Source organism: Eschscholzia californica, unplaced genomic scaffold (genome assembly GCF_041429995.1).
Source record: "Eschscholzia californica isolate CP2 unplaced genomic scaffold, dmEscCali1.0.p SCAF_3, whole genome shotgun sequence".
Classification (NCBI taxonomy): Eukaryota; Viridiplantae; Streptophyta; class Magnoliopsida; order Ranunculales; family Papaveraceae; genus Eschscholzia; species Eschscholzia californica.
The window spans coordinates 15,620,807-15,634,034 of NW_028238420.1; the positions used below are offsets into that span (position 1 = coordinate 15,620,807).

Here is a 13,228-nt window from a genome sequence, read left to right on the forward strand (position 1 = left end):
TAAGGAATGATAATGACCACTTTCACCCTTTGCCAAATTTGAATTTCGAAGAAAGATTTTTGTCAAATCTTATACGATAAAAAGAAAGAGAGCCTGTTTAGAGGTCAAAGAAGAAAAGATAAAGAAAGGCGAGAGAGAAAACAAAAGACAAAAAATAGGAGCTAGGAATAAGGTAAGGAAAAAAATATGAAATTAGCAAGAAAGAAAAGAGAGTAACGAAAAGAAAAGAAGGAGAAACAATTAAAACAATAAGGGGAATTGCGAGATGAAAATACCTCTAGCGTTTCATAGATAATAATCGTTAGTAATTATAATAATAAACCCCATAAAATGTGGTGGATATAATTATTATTGTTGAGTATCTATCGATTCCACGCCATTTTTTACTTAACTACATAGCTGAGCAAAAAAAAAAAAAAAAATCGAACTGTTTTTGTTTGGTAATACAATTTGGTTTGATTGATCAACCAGTAGATTTACAATATTATTACGATTTAAAATATCATTCTAAAAATTCGTGCAAGATCATATAAATATCATTAATTTGGAGGAGGTTGCATTGAATCATCCTCTTCATCAAGGGAGAGAGTCACCTTTCTAGCAGAGGGGATTGGAAGGGAGCCCTCTCCTTGGAGAAGAGAAAATATTTGAAAGTAAAGAGATATATTTCATTCCTCCTCCGTACATTATTTCTGAAATTTGTCAAAGTTTCGAGCTTAAAATTCTTTGACATCACGAACTGGTTCCTTTTATGCTTCACCTAGATAAATCATTCGAAAAATAATTACATTCTCTGAAACCTTTCTATTATCAACCTTCCCCAACAATAAAAGGCTCTCTAATTGTCGTAACATTTAAACCCTAGAAGTTATCATGTGTTTTTATTCTTCCTTGCTCTGAAATCATAGTAGCCTCATAAACCTATTAATTATCATGTCTTCCTTATCTTATTAAGCACCTCAAAATGTGATTTTGTATAGACCATTGCCTCATTTTCCAATAATTTGTTACGCCGACACTTCTTTCTTTTTAATTCTACAACAATCGATCGTAAGAAATATGATCCAATTGCAAAACTGGTGTAGCTACACTTTCTCGTCTCCTTCCACCTTAAACTATAGTTTATCTATAATTTCAATATTTTCATCTAGTTTCAGATGATAACAAATGGCTAGACATTCACAAATTAGACTTTCAAGAGTGAATCGCTTAAATTCATAGGGTAACCAACGACGATGACGAATAATTTGAGAGGAAGGAGAAAAAAAGAAGAGAGAAGAGCAAAAAAAATATAAAATGAAAGAAGGGCACACTTGAAAACCAATTTTAGATATCTTGGTTAGGGGGTGAAACCGCCGAGTTGAACAATCTGGGAGGAAAATGGTGAGTTGGTCATGTTTGGGGGTTATTTTGTAATTGTCCCATAATTATCAGAATATCAGGTATCAGTCCCGTGAGAGTTCACGTGATACAAACCTGGAGATCTAAAAACGTATTAGGGATCATTTAAAACGAAAAGATAGGTCGATTGAAAACCCCAACAAGAAACAAACATAAATACTATCATGTCTAGTGAGAGAAAGAAGTGAGTGATAGAGAGAGAAGAGAAGAGAAATCAATCATCACCATTCACACACTTTTAGGGTACCATTAATCAAATCAATCTCCCCCCTCATTTTCTCCAATTCTGTTAGACAACACTCAATCATGGGTTCAAAGAAGAAGAAAGCTGCTGCCAAAAGAAAGCAAAAAAATGCAGCATCAGCATCAACAACATCTAACATCCAATCTCCTCCAAATAACTCCCCACCCCAAGAACTAGAAGGTACCCATCTCTCATATCTCTCTACTTTTTTTGGGTTTCTTGTTGTTTTTCTTTTTCTTACTTTTTTGATATATTCCTTACCTTTTTTTCTTTATTCATTTCCTTTTTCTTTTTGATCTTTATATGGGTTTCTTTAATTGATTCCTAATTTTCATTAATTTTAGTTTTATATTGTTTATTAAGTTGAATCTGTTTGGTTTCTGGCTCTATATAGGGGAAACAACTAGTACTACTATACCTCAAGATGAAAATCATGATGAATTGATTGTGGGTAAGAAAGATTCTTCTGTTTCTGTTGGATTATCAAATTTTGAAAACAAACCCATGTTAGAAGGATCTGGAAATGGTGGAGATAATCCATCTGAAAGTAAATCAGATGTGATTGAGATAGTGAGAGATTTGAAAACAGATGGGGGTGATGAGAGTGGAACTGTTTCTATTGAGTATGTTGAATCTCCTAAGAAGTCTAGTGTTAGTGGTTCATCATCTGATACTGATAGTAGTTCTGATAAAGAATCTAAATTGGTTGAGAAAACCCATTCCTCTGAAATAGAGGAATCAGAGTTATTCAAAAAGAATGTGAAGGATTATAACTCCATTGATGAAGTTGTTTCTGTAGTTGATTCGAGTGTTGATAATGCTCTTCCAGTCGATCGGTTTGAGAAGACTATTTCCTTGGTTGATGATGTAAAAACCCAAGTGGTGCCAGTTACTGAGCTTGAGAAAGTTGAGGATGTGAAATCGATTGATTCGCCTTCAGAAATTCAACATCTAAATGCTAGTAATGGAGGTGAAAATCATAAAGAGACTGAGATAGCTGAAAGCTCCAAAAAGCAGGTCTGGTCTTGTAATTGCAATTGACGATAAAATTTGCTTTATTATGTTTCGCTTTTATGAATTATTCACATTTGATTGAATAACGAATTGTCATGTTCGTATTTTGATGTTTGAATTCATCAGCAACAGAAACAGGTAACAATTGTTCCAGCAGCGGAACCAACGTCATGGAAGAGTTGTTGTGGATTATTTGAACTTCTCTCAGGATCTCATCGTTGATGAATACCAGGTGAATAGTTAAGTTAGTTGGTTCTGTACTTCAATATTTCTTCTACACATGTTTCGTTTCATATTAGAGTGATTTCAAGTTTACCATCTTGATACCCTAGCAATTCGTCTATAAACGATGACTCGTTTGATAGCAATATCTTTATGAAGTTCGCTCGCATGAGAACCCTTGAGGAGAAAGTGCCCAATTCTTGTAAACAAATTATTTTCAAATGTGTACTTTATTATGTTTAAAACACTCAAGTTGTTATGACTTATGATCTCGTTGGTTCTTCGCTGTGATTGTAGTGTTCTTAGAACAAGAAGCAAAACCTAACATATGACATTGTATGCAAGCATAATAATTGAAGCTCTCCATACTGCTACAAACCAAAAACATCAGTTGGTCTATGCAAAAAAGAATATTGATTGGTGTCTTCACTGTCTTGTATAACATGACAGTTGAGAAAGTAGGGTTTTTACTCATTGTAAGACTGGTTGTTATGATTATCAAGAGACTGGTTGGTAGGAGTTAAAAGTAGGGGTGGAGAAGTCTACAGGTAGTGAAGTGGATCAAGGCCTTACCTTGTGAGATGCCAACATTATGTAGAAATGTATATGGTTATTACTTCTCATATTATAGAATATGACTATCGGCTCTATTTATAATAAGTTTGTCGCTTAGATAAATCAACATATAACCAATATAGACGTTTCAAAAAAAAAAACATATAACCAATATGTTAGCATATAACAGTATAGTTATTTGGACGACCCACTATCACCACTCAAAATAGCACTAAATCAGAGAGGTGAGGTACCAAATGAATTAATGCATTTTCTAGTCATGGAAAACCCCAGGGCATGACCTTTGACAGACACACGTTAAGGTTTTTATGCCATTAAATACTGGAACATACACAACAAATATACGTTTTGTAGGTCATCTCGACCTTTTGTCTGTTTTCTGCAGGTTCTCCATCAGATGTAAGCTTCTCTATCTTGTTTCACAATGTCAGTGTGGAACTATGGTTTCTTTGATAAAAATTGATCTGCAGAGATGTCATGATTCGAAATATTTCTCATGTTATATAAGAATTTTATGTAGGTGATTTAAGTTGCTCAAGGTTCATATTACGTAACCAAAAAATTCTTTCTTCATCTCTTTATGCAGATACATCCTTATTCATACTGAAGGCGGAATAAGTTCGATCGGTTTACAGAAGCTCATGCCGTTCGCATTTAGTAATTTTGTTTTGGGGGAGGGGGGAGGATTTTTGGTACAGTATGGCGTTTAAGAAGATTTAGTATGGCATTATTCTGAATCATATATAGGCTTCTGATCAAATCAAATTTATATTACATCACAGTTGTGCGATAGGCAAGACTGTTGGAACTCGCCGGTGGTAACAGTTCATGATTGACTTTATAAACCAAATATGTAGTAGTACTTTTTTTCGCCCTATATTGTTATGGAATACTAGTTTTAAATTGATTAGTCTTGTCTTAAAATTGTATTCTTGGTGAGTATGAGATGGATATAGACTGCACACCATGACTTCGCCAGTTGGTCATTTTTCATTATCGCAACCATCAGACGTGGGTTGGGGGGTTTCTACTCTTGTCTAATTTCCTGAAGACTAGATCATTTTTGTCAAAACTCAGCTCCCTTCAGCATCCGTCTGCATGAGAAAAAGGAACCATCCGCTAAAACCAACTGGAAATTGTTGCTCAAATGACCACAATCACCAGGGTTATTAAGCTAAAGCTTAGCAAGTGTCGAGGCCTTCTGGGTTGGCTCGTAGAACCTTCGAAAAAAACCTAGTTTGGATTAGAGGTGTCTTAAGCAGGGACAATATCGATAAGGAGTGAGGGTTGGGCGTCACATTAGTGATTGGACAACAAATCCTACCCATAACCAATACGCAAGAATGATGCAAGTATAGATCTCTCACATGAAAAGGCATGTTGGATTGGTCATGGGATGAGTCTTCCACACGTAGTTGTGGCATATGTTGTACACATCACATATCATTTAGACACAGACGAGTGGCCTCCATGAATAGTGCCACCAATAGTGGTTAGGAATATGCGTCTCGAGGGTTGTGGTAAATTCTTGTACTGTTTTGGTCAATGCACAACTAAGGTGGGTTTGTTCTCTAAGTTAGATCAAGAGTTAAGTCATGACCTAAATTGGCTAGAGCTAAATTTCAGAATGTTTTGTTTTGTTTTGTTAGAGCATGACGTCTGACTCATTTGACTGGCAAGTGATGATACATAAAATGGTCAACTGTTGACTGACGTCAAGAAGTCAAGAATAAACCAGAAGCCCAGCGGATCAACTTGTCTCAAAGCAACAGGACCGCTAGGTCTGAAGAGATCCGCCACCTACGCCCAGAATTGGGGGGTCGACCAAATCTTCTACAACTAGGTCTGCCTTGGGATGACTAAGTAGTATAGGGGGTCCACGTAAGCAAGGTTGATGCCTTGTACCCTGAACATGGGAAGGCAGAATCGCGTCGCACACTTACCAACTTAATCCTGAATCTTCTTAAAGATCTCAGCCGGCTACGATCCTAAGTGTTTAATTAACTTGGTCTTCAAGAGTCTCAACAGGGGTCCTAGAAGATCTATCAACTCGGCAAGATATCTACGAAGTATCCTTAAACAAAGGAACAATTATCCTAGATACGAAGTAAACTCAAAAGGAACCCATGACTACGAAATAGAAGTCTCAATCCAGAACAGTGGATCAAAACCGCTTCATCTACACCATATATCACAGACGGTTCAAAGCAACCTATAAAAAGGCATCGCATCACATTCATAAGGGTAAGCTCATTACGTTCCACAAGGATCACTCAATACATTCTTTATCTGCAAATGACAATCTACCTGTCATCAATCGAGACAGAGCATCAATCAATCAAACAATCCAACATCAAGGTTTCTATTCCCTGACTAGTAACCGGAAGTAACATTTAGACATGATTGTTGTGGTGTTGACCAAGACAAATGAGTCTCACTAGAATTAGATTCAAACAGTGAGGAAAAAATAAAACCACACAAGGAATGTTTTGGTATGAGCAACTAACCAACTACATCTTTTGCACTAGGTTCATTTTCATTGGCTCGACCACTTATATCGCTAACTAGTCATTATTATTATGCACGAAGATAACAAACATTTAGTCGCAACAAAGCATTAAAAAGATAATCATATTTAAATGGTTTCTTGAATCACTCGTATTAAAAAAACGGTACAAATTACATAGCTAAGTCCTCTTTCATTTTTCCTCTTACAACGTGTTTCACTAGTACATCCTAGAGATACCAAACTGTACAGCCCCTATGTTTCTCCGAGCAGCTGCGGCGGCGGCAGCAGCAGTGGCACTCATCTCACCAAACTGAGATCTGGGTTGCATGAAGTTCGCCCTCATCGGTATTTTATTACTATCTGCCTGATCTGCATTATTCACTCCTGCCGGTGCCAAATAGAATTGGGACGGCTTTATGCCTACTGCTACTTCAGGGGCCAATTTGGCCATCAGTGATGACTGTGCTGGTCTGGTTTGATTTTTCTCTGCTTCTGTTTCTGATATTTCTTGCTTACCTACATCAGATCTGCGGACATTGTTTGGGCAAGGGACTGGATGAGGAGGAAGAACTGCACTCCTGATATATGTGCTTGGACCATAAGCATCTCTAGTGCTAGTACCATTCTCGTATGGGATAACTTGGGCCGCAATGTTCCCCGGTTTGGCTGCACAAACATTCAATGTAAGTATAATATTAACATTAAGTGAAAGAACTATTTCATTATTGGGTCGGTGGGGGATAAGTCAAAAATAAAAAGTATATTGGGTTTAAGGTCCAAACTTAATACAAAATAAGGTAAAAAGATAATTTTTTTTTAATATTTGTTTTCTCCTAATACAAATACACAAATGTATCACCAATGTGTTCATTATTTAGCGAATGTGTAGATATGTGTAGCTATAGGTTTTTTTTATACACAACACAAACCAGATTGCATGAAGTTAAATAGTAAAAGGTATAGGGTTATTTACGTTTTCTTTAATGAAATAAGATAACAATGTCATGCAAAAATTATTTGTTTGGTGAATCACAAAAAATGGAGTTCGCAAAAATGATTAGATTGGTGAATATCAAAATTTGTATTTTTTGGACTTCTGGCCTAAGTGTAAGTAGATGTTCATATACCTAGTGGCATCCTCTGTTGTGCTGGTAGAACCCTTGTTAGGTTTCCCGAAATTCCATTTGCATCTCTAGGATTTTTTAATAAAGCTGCATCTGGGATCTGTCGCTCTCTGGATACATCTGATTGCCCCTTCAGCGTGATGGTATTTGAATGCACAATAGTAGATCTGATATTTAAGACAAGTCCATGCATCATCATGTATCAGTAAGAACGTCAATTTTGCATGCTGGAATCGTAATCTTTGTAAAAGCTGATCAAAAACAGCATTCCCCAAACGAGTATTTCAAAAAAATGTATGATGGGACCCGGCAATTTCATGAATATGATTCTATCCCCAACGAGTATTTCAAAAAAAATGTATGATGGGACGCGGAAATTTCATGAATATGATTCTATCACTTAATAATTTGCCGAAACTATGGAGCTGAAAGAAGACAACTTGCAATAATTTTTACCTCGGAAGAGAGACATGCTTTCTCTCCAGTGGAATTACAGGCCCACTTTTACCACTGTTGTCCTCAAGATGTGTGAATTGCTTTCTGAATTGATCTACGGCACTAAAGGACACAGATAAACAAATTATCACTAAGATTTGGCAGTTGATTGCATAGCAGAATGAATTTAAGAAGTGCAGAACGGCAGAATAGAACCTTGGATAGAGAAAGTTCGTTTTTTCAGCTCCATTCATGTAGTCTTTAAGAAGTTGCGGATGGTACTCTAGTATCTCTCTGAAAATTAGCTCCCTTAGGTCATCCTTTGTTACCCTCCGCCTCTCAAACTCAAATTCTAGCTTTGTGATTGGTTGGCAGGTTGGTTCCCTCTCGGCCCTTGATAGGCCTTTAAAGTAAGGATCAGCCAAGGCCTGGTCATCGATAAGATGCAAAAGAAATGGCAAGTCAAATAATTTAAGAAACAAAAGATTCAATATAAGAGATACTTGATCAGCCGAACAAGAAATAAGGAAGGAAAAAAATCATTATCCGTATATATGGTTCAAAAGCCCAAGTTAAGTCATGTTCCATGTCCACAAGTAGAAATATATATATATATATATATATATATGTTGATAGTAAGGTTCATCTTATTCATAAATCAGATCTCTATAAAAGAAGCACAATGTGTACCTGTTCTGCAGTTGGCCTATCTTTAGGATCAAAAGCTAGGAGCCTTTGCAATAGTTTGATGGCTAAAGGGTCAGCATTAGGAAACTTCTGTGCAAACGGCACAGGCTGCTTTTTCCTCATGCTGGTTAGGTATCTTCCAGCTTTTTCATTGCGGACCTGTAGCCAAGCACTACAATTTATTAATATCAAGATCATCCGCAGAATGAAGAGAATAAAATTAAAAATAATACGATGCAAGACAATAGAAATAATGATTTTACCCGAGAAATAGTATCTGGTGAGGGTGTTCCAAGTAAATCGGTCATCAAATCCAACTGGTGAACAACATTTTTACCAGGGAACAATGGTTTCCCTATTAATACCTCCGCAAAGATGCAACCTATACTCCAAATATCAATCGCAGGTGTGTACTGTAATACAGAAGTTTGAAAAAAGGCAAGTTATGGAAAAACATTCACTATTAATATCTTAAAGGAATCAAATTCCACAAGATAAAGTAGCTTGCAAGAGAGACCGACACCCTTCACTGAACATAAACTTTTTATTCTCACAATTACGACTTGCCTGATATCACTTAAAAGACAATAAAATACAGCATTTGAAGTGTTCAAGAGTTCTAAGAATCTGTCCCGACGAAAAGATTGTGCAAAAAGGAATAAGAGATCACTGAAAGTTTAAGAGATTGACATTCACGCTCTTCAATGAAAGATAGGTTTTTGTGCCTCAAGGAGAGGAGGTGCTTCAAGAGTTCAAGGCGTACACCTCAATGCATAAAAGTCGTGAACTATTTTTCGCAAGGAAAAAAATATAAATTTCCTAAAACCATAACATAGTGTTTGTACTTCACTACCATAATATAAAGGCTCAAGTGTTTAATAAACAAAAACACTAATTCTTTTTTTGTGTTGCTTAATATAATTGGTGACTATCAGCCCACGTGTTTTCTTGGGTTCAAATACGTACACCTCGAGGCACCAGGTGACCGCCTTGAAAGTTTCAAAACACTGATGCTCTTGAGTAACATAATTTGTTAGTTTTTACTTCGTAATTACTCTAGTACCTAAAAGACCGTAACAAGTAGCTGAACCAGATTTCTGTACCATCGAGAAAACTCAATTACAATGATGAGATTACTGAAAACATGTTGTTTACCACAAGCTAGGTGGACACAATGTGTAGGTAAGAAACTTCCAGAATCAGTTTAAATATTAAGAAATATGCACATCTAGAGTCCAGACTAACTGATTGTAGCTATGCAAATCTAATCAACCAAAAATTATGTTGCCATTGTTTGTTACTCAAAAACATGAATGTTGCTCTTGTTATCTTGTAGTCAAATTGGCCAATAAAAGCCATAAAAACTTTGTAGTCAGAATCATACCTTTGAAAAGAATGATCCGCAGAGCTCCGGAGCTCTATACCATCTTGTAGCGACATAATCCTGAATACGACATTTTCAAAAATGTCAGAAATAATGACAGATGCTTGAAAAATGAAAAACAGAAACAACGACATAAAATTGTCTCACAAAATTAACAAATACCCAAATGTCACTTTCAAAAGAAAACATAACTCTTTCAATATTAAAAGATAGAAATATATGCAATATAAATTCGAGATCTTAACATACCGTCCAGAATATTGTTGTTGGGGTATCATTGAATGCCACTCTTGCTAGCCCAAAATCACATATTTTGAGTTTGCAGTTCGCATTTGCCAATATATTCTTTGGTTTTAAGTCTCGGTGGAAAACATTTGCTGCAAAAATTATATTAGACAAATATCAGCGCGAACTCCAAATGTCATTCCAGCAGATCATTCAACCCATAAAGCGCATAAAAAGTTCAATTTCCAGAATCACGGAATACTTAGGCTAATATGAATGACTTTAAACTTCATCTTGAGCAACGATATTGTCAGGGAAGAGAGAACTGTCACAGTCATCTCTTATCATGTGTACGAGCATAAGGCAATATCAATATGCAGAAAACACAGAATACAACAGACATCCTGCTTCCTATTATGTCTCGACTTTTGATTATGAGAGAATGTATGGTAAACATCATTCTTGAGAATGAGACAAGAATCGATTAAGCCATCAGTCACAAAACTAGTTCAAACAATGAATGCGGTCTCATTGTCATAAAATTCCACTTTGCGAGCGAGTGCAAGTTGGCGGCAAATTACATATTAAAAGAAGTAGTTAGTAAATAAGTGTCAATGCTACATCATAACAATCTTATTAAGAGAAGCAGGAAACTTTATGAGGCCTTAAAGAGTAAAGACTGAATCATGTTCAAGAGATTAAAAAATAAAGAAGCTTCTAGGCTATAACTCTATTAGTAACATACAAAAATCTTTGGACACGGAAGCTGAGCATATCCGATAGCACTTTAATACCTGTATGGATATACTTCAATCCACGTAGCAGCTGATAAAGAAAAAATTGGTAATGCTCCTTTGTCAAGTCGTCATTCGCTTTGATGACTTGGTGAAGATCCGACTCCATTAGTTCAAAAACTACATATATATCTTTAAAATCCCTTCGTGAAGGTGGCAACATGATGTGCTTGATCTCTACGATGTCGGGATGTCTTAAAAGCCTGAGCAATTTTATCTCACGAAGTATCCTTGCAGCATCAGAGATATGCTCAAAGATATCATGGATTTTCTTTATTGCCACTTTCTCTCCTGTATGTGTGTCAATGGCCGAGCATACGACACCATAGCTTCCTTTACCTACAACCTCTTGAATCTTGTATCTACTAGCATCACCATAATCAGTGAAGAAGTCCATCTCTGTGGTATTCTGTCAAGATGGAAAGATAGGTTTAGTCAAATAAACACTCCCATATTGCAATTAAGTTGGAACAACATCAACAAGCTATCTGGAATAAACTTTAATAGCAGGGACAATACTGAGCCGAATATTTAGTTATCGAAGTGATCCTCGTTTGTATCTCCTTAAATAAACCTACTACTACTACTATATAATACAGATGGCAAACATGATTCTCTTATGCAGTAACTACAAGATATGATCTACCAAACCAAATTAAGAAAACTGAAAAATCCCATAACCTTATTTGTCCATAAACCAAGAAAATGAATTTGGATTACGAAAAAAGGATGAAGCTTTGAGACGAAAAAAGTGAAACCAATCATATAGAATTTCATCCACCACCAATTAAAGATAAAGCATAGTGAGAACTACCAACCCAAAACAGAATCAGGTTCCACTGTGCCAAATAGAATAATAAAAGCACTACTTTTTCGACATGATTCCAGTTTGAAGCTTAGCAGAAAAGAATAAAAATGGCTAGACATAATAATACTACGGTAATTGGGGGTATCAAAAATTAGAGACGGGTCTAATCAACCAGCTCAAATCTACCAGAATCTTGCATCTCAAATAAAATTCAGATTTTTTTTTCGAGCTTTAAAACCCTAGATGTTAATTAATTCAATCAAAAGACTAACTTGAAATAGAGAAAGATTGATGATTAAGTCTCTAACCTTTTTTCGCTGATCTTGCTGCATCTTTTCAACTATCTTGGAAACCTAGCAGGTAATAATAGTTATGATTGAATAAAACACTTATTTCAAATCTTAATTAGTTCAATTTAACAAGAACTCAAACAAAACCAGGTAATAATAGTTATGAAACTCAGCCACATTTGCCCCATCTACCCCTGCTCCTGATCACAAGTCCAAAATTTCGCCTTATTTTCTTCGAGTTCTTTACGAAACATAGAAAGTGAAGAAATTCTCTGGTGCACTTTTCCTCAACCACTACTACCTTGAAAACCCTAACAATAAGGTCGAACGAGATCATAGAGAGAGAAACAAATCCTTAAACATCGATTTCAGCATCGCCGATGAATAATAGGTTTTCTTCAAACGAAAAAGGAATAGATTTCAACAAAACGAAATACAAGAAGTTATTTCTTCTTCGACGCAGATCTCGTCGGTGAGCGAAAAGGAAAGTTAGATCTAATCGATCAAAACCTTGCGTAAAATGAAGATAAATTAAAGAAAGAAACTACCAGCAAAAAGGATTAGAGTTAAAGAAACCCTATTTTGAGAGAGAGAGGGTTATTGAACTGAATCTAGGGCAATTTGTACTAATCCTCTTTGCTTTCTTCTAATCCTATTACACTCAAATTGGCGGGCCTATACGATAGTGGTAGTATTTTGTAATTAATGTAAAGTGCGAGGGTCAAACCAATAACTATAATACTCATCCACCTCTTGATGTAATGGTTGGTCACCTATTGGGCACGTCGGAAGTCCAAAGTTCGATATTCATGGATTCGATTTTCATAAGATTTATATGAATAGATGGGATATGCTGTCCCATACGAATCTACGATGACTTTAAGGGTCTTCATATGACCCTTAGAATCCAAGATGTCTTTGAGATAGTAGTTATTCAGCTTATTAAATTCATGTGTCAATGTTATGTAATGATGTTATGACTCTTGATTCCATATAATATCAAATCCAGTTCCATGGCCACGATTGGACTGCGAAATGAGCTTCACTAAACAAGAGAAGTCTGGAAGTAGCAACATTCGTGCCGTTGGATGAAGACATTACTTTTCGTTCGAGATGTTGTCGGTTCAGGATTATTTTGGTATAATGTATTCATAATCCATTAAGATTTTGTACCAAGATATAGATAGATTTCCTTCTATTATTGGCTTTTCCTGTTTGTTGACCAAGTATGATGTCAAAGTCACATAAATCAATCATAAAAAAAATGGAATTTGAGCTTCATACACCCAGCCTCAGGCAACCAGGCGACCACCGGCAAAAGTTGTGCACCAATCCCTCCAATATCCACCAGGTAGGTCATGGGTTTGATGTCAGCTTTGCTCATTTATTAGGGTTCATAAGTTGACTACTACCTTCCTCTGGTAGCCCGGTTGGTCGAGATGGTTGTGGGACTCTCTAAGTAGTTTATTAAGGTTCATGAGTTAAAAGACTACCTTCCTTTTGTTGCTTGGTCGG

The 13,228-nt window shown here is 36.1% G+C and overlaps 2 protein-coding genes across 4 annotated transcripts; one reads left to right on the plus strand and one right to left on the minus strand.

Annotated features, from left to right (window-relative positions):
- The first annotated feature begins 1,463 nt into the window (after window positions 1-1,463).
- On the plus strand, window positions 1,464-4,381 carry LOC147548675 (uncharacterized). Of its 2 annotated transcripts, none has more exons than XM_086672036.1 (4): window positions 1,464-1,825; window positions 2,040-2,662; window positions 2,786-2,891; window positions 4,044-4,381. In XM_086672036.1, the coding sequence occupies exons 1-3, from the start codon at window positions 1,708-1,710 to the stop codon at window positions 2,879-2,881; spliced, it is 837 nt and encodes a 278-aa protein (XP_086528162.1). In that variant the 5' UTR covers window positions 1,464-1,707; the 3' UTR covers window positions 2,882-2,891; window positions 4,044-4,381. The 2 variants fall into 2 exon arrangements, with proteins under 2 accessions (XP_086528162.1, XP_086528163.1); XM_086672037.1 differs by having other exon boundaries at window positions 2,792-2,891.
- Window positions 4,382-6,056: 1,675 nt separating this feature from the next.
- Window positions 6,057-12,554, minus strand: LOC147548676 (mitogen-activated protein kinase 20-like). 2 transcript variants are annotated; one of them, XM_086672039.1, is made up of 10 exons: window positions 11,732-12,554; window positions 10,616-11,024; window positions 9,846-9,973; window positions 9,597-9,656; window positions 8,476-8,625; window positions 8,216-8,371; window positions 7,742-7,953; window positions 7,547-7,648; window positions 7,094-7,257; window positions 6,057-6,632 (listed from the first exon to the last, which is right to left on the minus strand). In XM_086672039.1, exons 1-10 carry the CDS (start codon window positions 11,753-11,755, stop codon window positions 6,184-6,186), a joined length of 1,854 nt encoding a protein of 617 aa, XP_086528165.1. In that variant the 5' UTR covers window positions 11,756-12,554; the 3' UTR covers window positions 6,057-6,183. The 2 variants fall into 2 exon arrangements, with proteins under 2 accessions (XP_086528165.1, XP_086528164.1); XM_086672038.1 differs by having other exon boundaries at window positions 7,547-7,953; window positions 11,732-12,417.
- Between the last annotated feature and the right edge of the window lie 674 nt (window positions 12,555-13,228).

Excerpts from the sequence above, each read along its gene's own strand:
- LOC147548675 (XM_086672036.1), top strand. The coding sequence starts at position 1,708 with ATGGGTTCAAAGAAGAAGAAAGCTGCTGCCAAAAGAAAGCAAAAAAAT. Across the intron at positions 1,826-2,039 it reads CCCACCCCAAGAACTAGAAG|GGGAAACAACTAGTACTACT; the intron begins GTACCCATCTCT and ends GGCTCTATATAG. Across the intron at positions 2,663-2,785 it reads CTGAAAGCTCCAAAAAGCAG|CAACAGAAACAGGTAACAAT; the intron begins GTCTGGTCTTGT and ends TGAATTCATCAG.
- LOC147548676 (XM_086672038.1), bottom strand. The coding sequence starts at position 11,755 with ATGCAGCAAGATCAGCGAAAAAAG. Across the intron at positions 11,025-11,731 it reads AGCAAGATCAGCGAAAAAAG|AATACCACAGAGATGGACTT; the intron begins GTTAGAGACTTA and ends CCATCTTGACAG. Across the intron at positions 9,974-10,615 it reads ATTGAAGTATATCCATACAG|CAAATGTTTTCCACCGAGAC; the intron begins GTATTAAAGTGC and ends TAATTTTTGCAG.